Consider the following 15558-nt stretch of genomic DNA (forward strand, 5'->3'; position numbering starts at 1 on the left):
GGTGGATGGGGAGTAGTCCTACAGGGGTGGGATGGAGTTACTGCTGCAGGGATGGAGAGTTATCGTGGCGGTTGAGGAGTAGTCCTGCACAGAAGTGTGATGGAGTTACTGCTGGAGGGATGGAGAGTTGTCATGGTGGATGGGGAAGTAGTCCTGCAGGGGTGGGGGTGGGGTGACTGCTGGAGGGATGGAGAAGTTATCATGGCGGGTGGGGAATAGTCCTACAGGGGTGGGGTGGGGTTACTGCTGGAGGGATGGGAGAGGTTATCATGGCGGGTGGGGAATAGTCCTACAGACAGGGTGGGGTGGGGTTACTGCTGGAGGGATGGAGAGTTATCATGGAGGGTGGGAGTAGTCCTACAGGGGTGGGGTGGGGTCACTGCTGAAGGGATGGAGTGTTATCATGGCGGGTGGGGGAGTAGTCCTACAGGAGGGGTGGGGTTACTGATGAAGGGATGGAGTGTTATCATGGCGGGTGGGGAGTAGTCCTACAGGGGTGGGGGTGGGTTTGTTGGGTAATCCTTGAGGGTTGGAGGCAGCCATTGGAGCCCAGGGGAAGTAATATTGGAGGAGTGAGGAGAAATCCTGGAGCGGTGGTGAGTAACGCTGGACATAATTTGATCAATGTTGTGAACAATGATAAACACCAATGGTTACAATGTATGCGTAAGTCTTAAAACTAGAGATGTTACAGTATGGAAACCTTACAAATGCACATACCTTCAATCTACCTTGGCTATGTCACGCTACCTGGAAATAATCGGGTTTATTCCGGATACATTAGTGATGTGATAATCGTGTCATGATCTTGATTATGTCACAATCTCGGAGTTACATCGGACTCTTCCTGTATTCATATGTATTTCTACAGTCTGACCACACCTAACATTTAGGGTTGTACTTTGGATGCCATGTTTTTCCGTACCTTTGTTCCAGGTCTTTTATGCTGGATCAACAAATCAACCCTGAAATTTCCCCCTAAAACAGAACGTTCAAACGTCGTTCTTACTGTTCCGGGTTTACACCTACTGATGAATTCTCTTCTAATCCATGTAATCATGTTTCCCTGAACTTAGTACTATCTGAAAGCATTGTCACGTGTTGCACCGATATGAGAGGTGTGTAGATTATGGGTTGTAATATGATCATATGATATAACACAGACAACAAGCGAGACGTGGAGTAAAATGGTATGAGTTGATGTTTGTGATCCTATGTCTTCAAGTATGAAACATCAAGCCAAATCTATGTTTACTAATCATCTGCTTCATTTTTCATACTCACAATACAAAATATACATATAATCCAAACCCCTTCCGTCACTAACGTTCATCATCACGACAGATGAAAAACGTATATAACAGAATATTAAGTATACGATAACAGAGCAAATGTTTTCACAGTCGCAAAGAAACACGTTATCGTAATTTATATGATAATCTTTCTCTTGGTGTCAATACAGCTGTTGGTCAAGCTGTATTCCGACTGAATATGACTTGTTGTGCATCACGATGATCTTTGTTTACTCTTTCAGCTAAATCTTGAAGCTTAAATAATTTGGAAGTTTCAATGCATTAAGATTTATTAACAGAAAAAGTTATGATCCTTTATACTCAACACGGATCACAAATTGAATAATGGAGATTCCCCCAGTCGAGTTTTTGAAAGGGTGTACGAGACGGTAAGACCCTTGTAAATTCCGTATCCCCTGAGGCGCAGTCGAAGGAAGACGGAATTTACCAGAGTCTTACGATCTATTACATCCTTTCAAAACCTACATAATGACAATTCATTACCCTTAAGATCTTTTTACTTAGCTTATCTTTAAACAACAACATTCAATCATCGGCAGAATGAGACGCAAAGCGTTTCGCCATGATTTTTCCTGAACGGTCATAAAGGGACACAACTTATGATAACTTTATGATAAAATTATCGAATTTGAGGTTTTGTTAAACAAGTGGAATACAGAAACATTTTACTTTTTGGGATATATTTATTGACACAAACAAATGCAGAAATAATATTAGCAAATTTTATTACTCTGTTTATACTCATAACTGTATACGCCAACTCTAAAATTTCAAAGCGATCAGCCGTTTGGCTGACACATTCAATCTAAGGTCAAGGTCATTCGTACAATCCGTGTAGTGTGCCACGTGATAGATTTGATGGGGTGCACGAACGCAAATCCACTTCCTGGACGTTTGGTATGCTTTGACGACTATTGATTAATCAGAATTCGACAAATTTATCTTAAAGGTAATAATCACAGTTGTAGATATCTGTTCTATATAATGTTCTTGCATACACCAGTCAAGTGTGCTTCATTAGGATGGTTACAAAGCTCGTAAATGACGGACCCGTGAAGAGATCCGGGTTAGAATTGGTCTTCTGCAATACGTAATGTTGTCTCTTAGGGACGACTAACTGGATTGGAGTGGTTAGGCTCGCTGACTTGGTTGATACATGTCATCGTATCGAAATGCGTAGAACGATGATCATGCTGTTGATAACTGGATTGTCCTGGTCCAGACTCGATCATTTATTCGAGCATTTTTTATATTATTCATATAAGCTGGAATACTGTTGAAGTGCGGCGTTAAAACAGCAACCCAAACCCGGTAATCGTAGCTGTAGATTTACACAAATGTCATAATTAGCCATCATGATATTATTACGAAGTGAAAATGTCTTCTCACAATGTTTAACAATGACACATCCATCGTAGTGAAAACTCTTCGACGCTATTACACATGTATATCCTTTGGTATTGCTATCCATCGATTCAAGATTATGTACATATTATGTAAAAGAAACAGATCTAATACGTTTGAGATAATGTGACGGTATCCATTGTGACGTCGAGATGTTAGCAAGCTCATCGGCGATGGCTGGATTGTCATCGACATGCAGAAAGGAAGCAGAATCAACGGCAAGAGCGGCCTACTGTTTGCAAACTGCTGGTAGTGGTCTTTAGGCAACATATCAACCTCCCCTTAGCTGATCCTGCTGTACTGATATCTTGGGTGGCGAAAACGACTTGCCGTCCTCATTCACCAGTCTTATCTGCAACTGTAGTAGTTGATATATCCAAGAACTCTCATATTCGGTATCATGTCAACCCATCCCTTCAACTGTATTGCCCCTGACATCTTCTCCATGGGGAAACAAGTCATCCCTAGCGATGCTTTCTTCATCCTGGTTTGGAAAATGCATCTGTACTGACATCGTGGTTCTCTGTAGTAGTGGTTCCTGTGCATACATCGCGTTTTCGGTAATATGACTTGTTGGTACGGTGTTTCACGATCAAAAGAAACATGTCATCGATTAAAGTTGATCATTGTCAGCTTTCAAGGTCACCCTGCTCCAGGGATTCAGTGTTCTCGACATCGTTATCATCATTTGAGGCCAGTCAGGCTATCTGGTGACTGAAAATATTTCAGTTGCTTCATCGACCAAATCTTGTTGTTATCATTCATGATGTTTAATCTGGAGCTACGTGACAAGACTGTAGAAGAGCCGTCCTGTGCTCAGGGCGCTGGTTCGTTATTTGCCTCTTGTGAATCTGCATTTAATGACCAAATCCTCATTTCAAGGCACAAATGTTGGATCTATGATGAAATAATGTTGGCTGCCATCATGCTTTTCGTGAACCATTATGATGTTTGAACGGAATGAATATTATTGGTGGAGCATTTTGAATGTGTGAGTGAAGTGTGATGCTACACTTTTGCCAATATTATTTGGGGACATAGAAATGGTCTTCACGTATTGTACCCATAGTAATGAACATTTAATGATGTCTGATTAGGGAACTTTACTAGTTTAAACAGTTCCTAGGAAGGAAAATACCAACATTACGAATCCACCTGGGTTTATTGTAAGACACTATTACTTTGCCCTCCCTAGAAGTTTAACTGCCTAGATTTTACTTCCATAGAACACATTGTATTACAAATTGTCTGGTCAGACTGGATTATTGAACCAAACCACCGCCTTTAACTAGATAATAATGCTGGGTGCGGCATAAAGTCACTCATTCATTCATTGTATACAAAACAGTTGGGAATGCTGATACTGACTGGTTCATATTGGTGATAAAATCCTTCTATTTACACCTCGTCGTGATATTTACGGGAAAATCATGATGATACAAAGTAATGATGAGCACTATTCGCGTTATCATACCAGGAAAGTTTATTTACATATCAATGTTAACAAAATCCGGCGATGTTATTATTGTCCACACTTGGTGGTTTATTAGCTGTCGTGCGTTATGCCTGAATAGCGGCTGATATGTACATGTAGCAACCTTCGTTGTTATGGGGGGTACAGGGTTGCGAATCAGGACTATTATTATTTTAACTGTGTGAATTATGTGGTTTCCTGATTGAGTGTGGACATGTTGTGATGTTTCCTGGAAAACCAGCATGTCTGCGGTGTTGTACATGTTACGTTTTGTTTTGGACCCGACACAAAGAGATCAGATGGTTACTGCCTGCTTCACCCATGGTGCACGAACCCTTGCCATCGGGGACCGTGTAATTTGGATCTTGTTTTCTAGGTTCAAAAAACTCTGTGTATGACCAGCCACGTTTCAGCATGGCTCACTTCTTGAATGACAAATAACCAATTTTTGAAGTCTTATGATTAACCACGCTGGTCGTTGGCTGCGGGTCAGCATTAAGATGAAGAAGACCAATAACTAGGTCATCCTCAACGAAAGTAACCGCATGTTTCCATGTCCACAAGCTAACAAGGACTTGTCCACATGTGCTTAATTTTAATAGGACATGTTTGAGAGTGGCGCTGTGAGGCGGGCTATCTGTTCTTAAAACGGTTCATTTAGTTGAGTTAGTAACTATAACGTATGGATGGTGGAAAGGATGAGTCATGAGTAGTGAAGCGGATAAACTAAATGCATTCGCATTTTATCAAGCATGTGACTGATCAGGTAATAAATGAAAACTTTAATAAAGGAAGGTAAGAACTAATTAGGATCTCTGAATTACTGTCAAGCATATGTGTAATATGAAACATATTTTCTACCGTTTACAGCAATAGTGCACAAAAACGTTTAGAATATAGAACTTTAGCTATAGCACATATTCGCTAACAGCCTTTTGTAAGAACGTTGATTGATTTCAACGTGGCTATACGGTACATAATGATTTATGTTACTATATATCTACGACTGATGTACTAAGTTCTAGGTGTTAACATATGGATCATCTCCACTCGGTAGAGCTAGCATAGAAAGGCCCTTCACTGCTGGTTATGTGGACGTAGTTATGTTCGTCACCAGAGTCGCTTGTATTGCGTGTTGTATTCATAGTAAACATTTGTTTCACCATGTCCAACGCAGGCGTTCCTGTTTTCGGTGTGAAGTGTTATTTTTCTTCCTGAATGGCTTCACCAGCATGCTGCAGTGACAACATTGATGATATACACAATTGATAATATATTATGTTCAACAGCAGGAAAGTAAAAGCATGCACCATATTGGTGTCTAATAACTGCCGATTGGGCGACAAAGTAAGCAGCATTAACAAAGTTACCTATTGATATGTTACGTGCGCATTGTCAGGAGAGATGTAAGCTCAAGCTACATTCGCGGTCCGTTGGGGATGCTAGAAGTCAAAGGAGTGGTCGGACGACCGAGACTTCTAACTAACAATATTGCATTCATGTTCTGGCTCCATTCATAGAATAATTATATCAACCACCAGGGATATAATACTAAAGATTTACCAGTCCCTCTCTTCATTACAAGGTGACTCGGATTGGACAGAATAGGGCAAGCTCTTTACCAAACGATGGAACTACAACGATCGCGAAGCGAACGTTCTGCTGACTTTCGAACCTGCACCACTTTTTTAGTGCTTACGATATCTTTTCAAGTGTTAATTTCCAGCCTGAGCACATGTCACATGCATCTGATTCGTTTAAAGTTAATTCATTCCATGGTCTCGATAATTTGTTCTGTGATCGGAGAATTACTGTAAACCACCCGTCGGTGATTCCAGTTAACTAATAATAATTATGTTCTATATACGCTTGATTATTATTACCAGTTGTGATAAAGCATCGATTCTATCACGAAATAACGGCAATTCTCAATAATGGGTTGTCATACTTTTCTTGTTTAAAAGATACGTTTTATCCTTATAACAGTGGCACTGTGTTTGATATGTGTGTTATGATTAATATGAAGTACTTACAAATATATGACGAGGACTACATTGATGAGAGAACCAGACTACCACGACACACCACAGATAATGCTATTCTTGTCTATCCCAGATGTTGCCTGAAACAATAGGTTCAAAAATAAGTGCAGTTGATGAGGATGCCTAGCTTCTCATGTTTCAGTTCTTGCTCCTGTTTAAAAATTAACGATTTGGGAGAATCTTGGTTACGTACCATTGGATGTTGGCTTTCGATTATCCCTGCAAATAATATTGCTAACTGTTGCCTCAAGTTGCTCTTATTGCTATTTCTCTGACATTGTAATACTGTGGTGGGTTTCATCCTGTGTATCCCAAACAGTATAGATGTGATAAGCACAAAACGATCCGTTCAGAAATGTTTTGGACTTACTTCCATACAACATATTATATTTTCCAAAAAGTTAATCAACGTCATTGTTTTTCGATTTCTAAGTAGGGTTGGGTATTGCAGATAATTTTTCATGTTGCGATGAGTACAGCGATGCGAAAGATATATTGGTGATATGTATTGCAATATATTGCAAGAAATGTTTTGAAACACAAAACCACAAAAAAAGTTAAAACGCACACAACAAAATCACTATGCGGTTTGGAAAAGAACAACATAACATCAACATAGTCGTTACTAGTTTGAACTGGTTTCTCCGCTCTCAAAAACCCTGAAGATTAAAACATCTCACATCCAAAACATTGAAACATTTGAACAAACATTAAGAACACAACTTCAAACCGAACTTAACTATACTCCCAGTGTGAAAAACGGATATATTCGAAGATTTTGCCGAGGTGTTACGATGTTTTCCGAGATGCAGGTCTGAAATACCGGTTTTCGAGCAGCGTATTGCAATACGTATCGATTTCATGTCTGAATCAGTAAATATCGGTAATCCGGTTATATTGAGCAGCACTATTTATTAGTATAAAGAGATCAAGAAGTAATTTTTCAGCTGGGTTGCAAAGTGTACTACTGGGTTGCTTGATTGTGTTCACGCCTATAAGACAAAGACTGAATGTATTACAAACCATCTATTATTATATGGATATGTCGGAGCCAATTATGTCTACAACAGTGATTCAGTTGTGGTGGTTTGTATTAAAACCCTTTTGATCAGATGTAGTTCTCACTATATCGACATGAAACTACTAAACTGCCACAACAACGTTTGTGTAATTTCTAAGCTGGCCAGAGACGAATATAGTGTACATACCGTGAAGAAATGCGTGTTTTTGCGTATACTCACTTGTGTCTGTTGTTGAAACTGTTGTTGATACCATCGTTGATTTTGAAGTCCACTGTGTTGTTATATTCCCTGTCGAACGGGTAGGTTGTCCACTCGTAGAGGTAACGGTCGTAAAGGACGCTGCAATTTGAGAATGTTTTATCAGATGTAGTTCCAAGGAAGATAGATAAATGATGTATATGGGAGCTTCGTTTCTTTTCATTTACTATCATCTTTTCGCTTACATTTTTTAAATGTGTTAAATATAAGTGTGCATCCTTGCATGAAAAGATGTAGATGCATTATTTAAGGTACTTTAAATTCATTGATGTCGCTCAGTGAAAACATGCTCAAAGGGCGGTTAATGAACCATGCCCTTCAGAGATGTTCACACTCACACAGGCAAAAACACTACAAATGCATGTATGGGGGTAAATATCTCAGTAAGCAGCTGAAAACGTTTGAAGTATAACGAGGGCCATAAAACGCCAGAGTACACTCACCAATAGATGTATATTGTGCACGTGCCGTCGTTACAGTTGTTGTGTCCGAAGTACTTGGACCAGATGTACTCTGTGAACGTGGCGGCTGATGTGTTGACGTTGATGTGGTTGATGCATCCAGTATTTCTCCGCTGACCGTAATATTCATTTGACCTGAATCTATGAACAACTTATTGTTACAGCAGTCTCTAGGTCTGAGTTACTTGGTTACCTTTAAGAGATAAGATTTCTGCAAGTGGTGGGAAATCAGCAGAATGTAATTCAGTTAAGGAGGAATAGGACGCAAAATACATTACTGTGAATACAGTACGCTAAATATGATTTTGGCATCAGTGTATTAATTGATTGCTACCTGCAACACGTATCCATACGTTTGATCCATCCTGATCATGGTTATTGTAGACTATAACTATTTCGGCAGCTGGCACCGGTAATACCCTGTTGTATTGGTTCAGGTTCACGTTTGTCCAGAGTTGTCTCCCATCACCTGAGATGTTAAGCATCCCCGACCTCATCCGCTGTTCCACCAATGCTACTTGTAAAGTCTGCCCTGTGATCCTAACAACACAGCTGCTGTTCACACCGACACTGTCAGGGAAGCCGGGAGAATGGAGGTACACCGCCCCGTTTACTGTTGTTGTGACTGGACTACACATATCCATACTTCCTGAAACACAAGGCATATGACAAGTAAGATAAGGTTTATGTTGGGATTCAAATTTGAGACATGTCATGAGTCACATTGAGCGAATTGCTCACACACATGCTAGATTTTGCTTTGGCTTCATGTTGATCAAGGTTGATATGAAGTTAACTAGCAGGTCCAAGAACCAACACTCATAAATTACTGTCAATGTTACTAATATGTATTGTTACCAGGATAAGGATGCTCTGTCCTACTGGCAACACTAGATCAAAATATAGATTACTGTTGCCATGAAATTCAACGATAGTCGAAGTAAAAACCTTCTTTTTTTTAAATTAGCATACGAATTAGTAGTTGGCAGCATGCTGCGGTTGGTGTTTACAATATATGTTGCTGATGTTTTGTCAAGTTTGTTGCACTCAGCAATACTCAATATATACTAGGCACATAAAGAAACTGTGCACACAAAAATTTAAAATCTAAATTGATCAAACCTGTGTAGACACATTTAAACTCAGAGATTAGTGACATGTATCCAACATGCATGCACGTGCCACGTTCCGTGACGTCAGTGGGTTCGTCCTTGAGACGTGAAATACGTTGTTGCACGTGCATTCCGGGAAAGAGAAACAGAGCAAATGAATGCCACACAATACTGTCACTTTGGAAAGCTCAACCCCTGCCCTTGCGATCGTTCAAAAAATTAATCGGCTATTGAAACGCATAGCATGCCAAGGCTCACGTCTGCACAACGCCATGAGGCCATTGGGATGGTCCGTGGGGGAATGTCTCAACGACAAGTGGCTGCACATTTCTGGACGTCTACGTGTAACAACGCCATATGGATAAGGGTGACCCATCTTCGCCACAGGTTTCAGACTGCAGTGATGACTGCCCGAACCATGCCAGGACTTCGCCATATCCACCCCAACACAGTTCGACAACGTTTACGTCATCACGGGATCAGACCACGACGTCCCGCCATACGGCCTATCCTGACACAACGTCATCGACAAGCTCGCTCGAAATCATGTCCGCAGACCCTTGTTTTGGTGGAGAAATTTTGTTTTTGCAGATAACATTTCCCATAGTGATGGAGGTCAACGTGCCTATAGACGCGTGGGAGGACGTTATGCACAGGCCTGTGTCTTGGAAAGGAATCGCTTTGGTGGTGGTTCCGTGATGATTTGGGGTGGAATAACAGCACGCCAAAGAATTCCTTTGGTGATTGTTCAGGGCAACTTAACTGGTGTGGGCTACAGGGATCAGATTCTTCGACCTGTGGCAATTCCTTTTCTGCAACGTCATGGCCCTGGGTTAACATTCCAACAGGACAATGCCCGCCCTCATACGGCAAGGGTTGCTATGGATTTCTTGCAACACCTCAACGTTGACCTACTGCCTTGGCCTGCAAATTCACCGGATCTCTCCCCGATAGAGCATGTTTGGGACGAGATGGATCGACGTCTCACGCCGTCTTCCTCATCCGCCAGATAACGTCCTTTGACCTTGCAACAGAACTGGAGAGAATCTTGGGACATCCCACAAGCCTTCCTTGCACATTTGATAGTCTCTATGCGTCGTCGATGCACTGCTGTTCTCAATGCCGATGGAGGACATACCCGTTATTGAGCTTGTGACATGGTCGTTTGACCCCTGTCCCGCTTGTGGACTCGTGACCTCATTGTGATTGACTTTTCAATGAAATTCTCTCGACTTGTTATGGTCTCATGATCCCTCCATTAAAGTTTATATGTACCTTTGACATTGTTATCGTACTTATCAACTGGGATAATATTTTGACAATGCACAGTTTCTTTATGTGGCTAGTATAAATAGCGGCGGTCTGAAAATAATCTGAACCAGACAAGCCAGTGATAAACAGCATGAACAGCGATCTACGCAGTTCGGATACGATGACATATGTCAGTCAGGTCAGTAAGCCTGACCACTCGATCCCGTTAGTCGGTTCCTTCGACAACGTAACACTTGATATAATTGGGATTACACTTTCACAGTAAAGTACAGATTCTAGTACTTTTGTTTGGTTGAGTCGCATTCCAGATTCGAACACACACTCTCAGAGTCAAGCACTTAATCGCCAGCACAAACTCAACCCACTCAGCTACCACGGTTTCCCTCAAAAATGGAAGTCGGAAAACTTGTAGTATAGAGCACGGACTTTGTGTACCCCTCTCACAAGTGTAAATTGGCACGGCTCCATCGGTCGACAGCTGTGAATACACAATGCCATTTAGAAAGTGGTCAAATGGTACACATGTACTAGAATCTGTACTTTATTAGAAAGTGCAATCCCAATATATAACATGTCGTACTTTTGATGACTTTGTAAATGGTATTGTGTATTCGTTATTACGACAAGCATGGTTGCTTATAGAGCAGTGTCTTTTGGTGTTGAAACACGTCTACCGGAGGAATAGCTAAATGTATCATTGGAAAGTTCAGGATCTCTTGTTGAAAGTTTCCGGCAACATGTCATTTAGGGTTGTTTCCATGGTATCCATGCAATTTTAGAAAGACCGCTTCTGCTATATATATATGACTAATCATCACAATTTACCTATATTTAGTCGATGCTCTGAATGTTTCTGATACCACCAGCATTGCGTCTTCGATACATGTAACACGTATGTATCGAAACACAGCCTTGTCTGAAAACAAGGGCACATCGAAGATTGCACTTGATAGGGGGAAGAAATGTCATCATTCTTAAGTTGAGTCTTACTAACAGTCATGTCATGCCCCGTCAACGACCAAAGTTGTCTTTGATACAGTAGTTCTTCACTTCAGCACTGAGCAGCACCGGTGATACTACAGTTGCTATCCGGCTGTGCATCCAGCATCTACATATTCGTTTATGACGTTCACGGTAAATATTTACAATAATATCTCTATAATGGACTCAGTGGCTGATATTAAAGAAATCAGAGTTTATACGTAGATCTCCTACAGGTTTCTCCAATGATCACCTTTGATACAGGTATACCATATTGAAGTCTCACCTTTGATGCAGTTGTACTTTACTTCAGCAGCAGCATCGGTAATATTACAGTTGTTAATGGACGCTGCCGGCATGACTTCAAGACATGACTGTTTCCCATTACAGATGACAACCAGGCCAGACTGGCTGCTGGCGAGTTTCTTACTACACGACACAGCAGATTTGAGACGACATGACGCTGCGTCTCCATCCCCATACGCCTCGTGCAAGACATGTATCAATTCACCGGCAGGACACTGAAGCTGCACTGTAAAGGCTTTCGTCAAATCCTCGATACATCTGTTTCCAGTCCTGACACCTTTGAATATATTGAAACTCGTTCAGTCAAACATACTTGACAAAATATAATTGAATATATTGTTCCAATTGACAGTAAAACCCTATTTGTTTTGAAAGAAACGAGACCTTTCTAAGCAAAGATGTAGCGTCATCTTTAAAACATGAAATTCTATGTGACTCAAATAAGCCATTATATGTAGCATCATAATGTTTTAATATAGTGTATGAAACGGTTCATGTACAGTATCCTTCAATTCACAAAACTAGTGCGTATATATGCTGATAGGTAAACAATACTTAAACGCTGCAGAAATGTGTAATGTTGTCTTAAATGTGATCAACTATCATTGTGTATTTGTACACAGTCTGAGTCTAAGTCTGATTTGGACTTTGTTGTAAGAGGTGTCTCAAAGGTATGTATCATACCACAGTTAATGTTTAAGATGGCTTGTGAGCTTTAAAATCCAGTGGCATGAAAGGCTTTTGACATTTGCACGTCAGTCACAACAAATCACACGTACACAATGCGATATAAAATCATACGGCAACCGGAATTATGATGAAATAATCACATTACACCTACTGAAATACAGAATCCAAAGACATGTTTGTCTGTACCATTACTCACCATATACAGCCAAGAAGAAATGTAGACAGATCACAAACGCCCTTTCAACATGCATGGCTGTTAGATCTCAGTCATCAGAAGTTCAATGCGTGCTTTCTGTACGTCCATGGATACAGAACATGTCGTCTCTGTTCAGGCATGCCGTTAAACTGTTGGATTCGTATTCAATATGTAGGAACTTGCCTCGTTCAAATTCACGCACATCCGCCATCGAACGCACAGGAAAAGTAAACAACATTCGTCAGTTCATGACTAGACTGCTTGTATATAATCACGCTGTCAGGTCGTCTTCGTCTATGTTCGTACCCGCGAATCCATCAGGTACTCCAAAACATAAACCTACAGTCGTATCTATATCACATAGGCAAACAGTAGACTCTATGTAAGTGAATGTGTCAAATAGTCTGAACAAACCCAAAGAAGTTACTGTTATAACCAGCACGATGAAATGACGAACCAACTAACGTCAACAGGTCGCTAGGTGTTACTGATAGTTAAATGTAAGAGTAAACGTCCCTCGAGGACGACCAGGTCTCAGGTATGAACAGGGAAGTAAAATGAGTGTGTTGTGATTATACATATAGAGCATGCTGTGAGTTGCGCCTGTCTATTTTGCCCCAACACACAACGTCACAATCGATTAGGTTTGTTTACTTCGTGATTCAACTAGTTTTTCGTTTGGATTTGGACAGTAGTGGGGTTGTTGGTGGTGATGGGGCGTGATCTGCTTACGGCAGTGAAGTAGGTTTTCTCTAATCATAAGTGTATTTCTGTATTTCAAGTTATGCAGACAATCTTCCAACTGCAATTGAAGCTTTGTTAAAAGAGAGAATTACCTTCCTTCAAGTGTATCATAAATACCACTCGATCATGCAATTGAATTATGCGGACATTGGCCAAAGGGAAAGCTGGCAGTCTATTTAAGAAGGGGATATAGAGAAACAATAGTAGTGTTGCATCAAACACCCGTAACTTTGTTAGCTTATGAAATAAAAAAAGTAAGAAACAAAAGAAGTAAGGTTTCTAAGATAAAATGTCATGGTTAGAATGAGAGATATGGTTTCGAGAACAGACAAGCGGTGTGTCTACTTCTATTGTAGTTTTCAGAAATTGCAGATTTGCCGTTGTCAGTCTATATTAAAGACTCAGCCACTTGTTTTGTGTTATTTTATTTTGTCTGTACCACTCACACACATCAAGAGCTGTATTTACACTGTTTATCAAGCGGTTTACGCCTATAATGAAGACATCATATTATATTTGGATAATTTTTTTTTTTTTTTTTATAATAAAGGCAGTAATACATGAGTTGCATGTCAGTAAAGTAATCGATTAGGTTTCTGTTCGCACTTGGACTATAAATAAATATAGACATGAGCTATACAGAACATCAACGTTTTCATGTGAAATATGCTCGATCGAAGACGTTTACACTTGAAATACTGATTAAGATTATAATTCGTAGAGTTTAGAAAGGCATCTTTACTAACAGATCTTCCACTTTCAATGCAATACTTGCACAGTCGTTCAGTGTATGGGATAGTCGGAATTTAGGGAGTTTCGCAGTCGTAAAAATGTGAATTTGAACTTACTGGCCACTGCATGCTTACCACTGCCAGCACTGTAAACAGTATGTACAGTAGATAATCGCGCATTGCTGACGCCGCATTACCAGTTCATACATAAATGCAAAGTTAACTGTGAATGAAAATAAGAATATCACAAGTGTGTGATAAGCAGAATCAATAAGCCTGGCAATTGAATATCTTTTGAGGTTAATCTACCTTCCTGGAATATCTCAAAGTCAGGATTGACACCCTACACATGTGTGTTGCGCTACCTGACACATGTATAAACGATAAGATGTGTTTTGGTGTTATGTTTTAAAACCCAAAAACGATCTTGCATGAGATGACTGTCGTCAACACTTATCTCAGTTCTAATACTTCGTATTTACATTAAGAGTTTACGACCACACTCATTTCGCACATACACACTGATAAGTTCTCTCAACCTAGGATGGATTCTCCTTACCTAGAAATTTATCAGCTCCTTGTCACCAAGCCTAAACCTCATTGAATATAATAAAGGCGGCTCGTTCATTTTCTTACAAACATGATGGCATCATATTTTTAAAGTATCTCCTTCACATCCTCGGAACACCAGAATCTAATAAGCCTTTCGGAAGCATTTGTTAGGAACATTGAAACGGTTCTGTTGAGCTTAAGTAAGTATATTGAGTTTAATATTTTGATGAAGCAGCAAGAGGTTGCCTTGAAATAGTAATCAAAGTGAAAAAAAAAATCATTTTTTCATCCATGGCCTATATTCATGACAACTGCATGTTTAATTTGTTCAAGTCCCTTCTCAGAAAGTGGCCACAGTGCGGAGAGTTTCTGGCCTTTAGTGAGTCCGGAATTAAATTGTGACGTGTTGCATTAATTTCATGATGGCATCGTATTGTAACTTCTAAATACTTACCAACGACTTGCCTAACATGATATCTTTCAATAACTACCGCCACTGTGTATAGAAGGCGCCTCGTGATATAAATTTGAACGGTCTTCATTTCGATATTAAATAACTTAAATGAACGGCATATTTTTCTTCTCATTTCATCCTTATATCTATCCTTAAAAGACATTTAACATCATCATGTATTTATACAAAAGGAAAACAGCAACTATCAACTTCAATATATTATAGGTCTTCAGGGAAAACAGTGGGCAGGCATGACCCAGTCGTCTGTGCGGAGTTTCGTCCCCTGAGCGCACCAGAAACCAAGGATCATTGATTGAATTCCGGTTTGTCACGATTAGGTTGGTTCAAAAAACGCCCAAATGGTAAACACCTTAGACCTGCTTCACTTCAAAGGGGCGTCAAACCAGACCAACCGACTCTGTTACCTCTGTCACAAGTAAATAATTAATGAATCTGCGGTAATATCGACAAGTTTCATTTGATACATATTATATCCGATATGGGTTGATCAAGGAAAACGGAAATCGAAATCAATAATTAATATAT

At 40.1% G+C, this 15558-nt stretch overlaps 1 protein-coding gene and 1 long non-coding RNA gene across 4 annotated transcripts in view; both read right to left on the bottom strand.

Moving 5' to 3' along the window:
* Nucleotides 1-15558, bottom strand: part of LOC124265002 (mucin-22-like) — a 148126-nt gene that overhangs the window by 72129 nt on the left and 60439 nt on the right. Inside the window, exons 1-2 of one of the 3 annotated variants that reach the window (XM_046699791.1) lie at nucleotides 12532-13049; nucleotides 11626-11922 (exon numbers count right to left, since the gene is read on the bottom strand). The exons of 1 other annotated variant lie outside the window; for it this stretch is intronic. In XM_046699791.1, the coding sequence (XP_046555747.1) occupies nucleotides 11626-11922; nucleotides 12532-12586 (352 nt within the window). In that variant the 5' untranslated portion in view covers nucleotides 12587-13049. Of the gene's footprint in view, nucleotides 1-11625; nucleotides 11923-12531; nucleotides 13050-15558 lie in introns of those variants that run through there. One more of the 3 variants, XM_046699790.1, reaches the window with a different exon arrangement.
* LOC124265009 lies at nucleotides 7957-11603 on the bottom strand. The gene is made up of 3 exons (XR_006895314.1): nucleotides 11593-11603; nucleotides 8309-8623; nucleotides 7957-8115 (listed from the first exon to the last, which is right to left on the bottom strand). It is a non-coding gene; the product is annotated as an uncharacterized LOC124265009 (long non-coding RNA).

The sequence above is a fragment of the Haliotis rubra genome, unplaced genomic scaffold (genome assembly GCF_003918875.1).
Source record: "Haliotis rubra isolate DU_JTF1 unplaced genomic scaffold, ASM391887v1 Scf956, whole genome shotgun sequence".
Lineage (NCBI taxonomy): Eukaryota > Metazoa > Mollusca > Gastropoda > Lepetellida > Haliotidae > Haliotis > Haliotis rubra.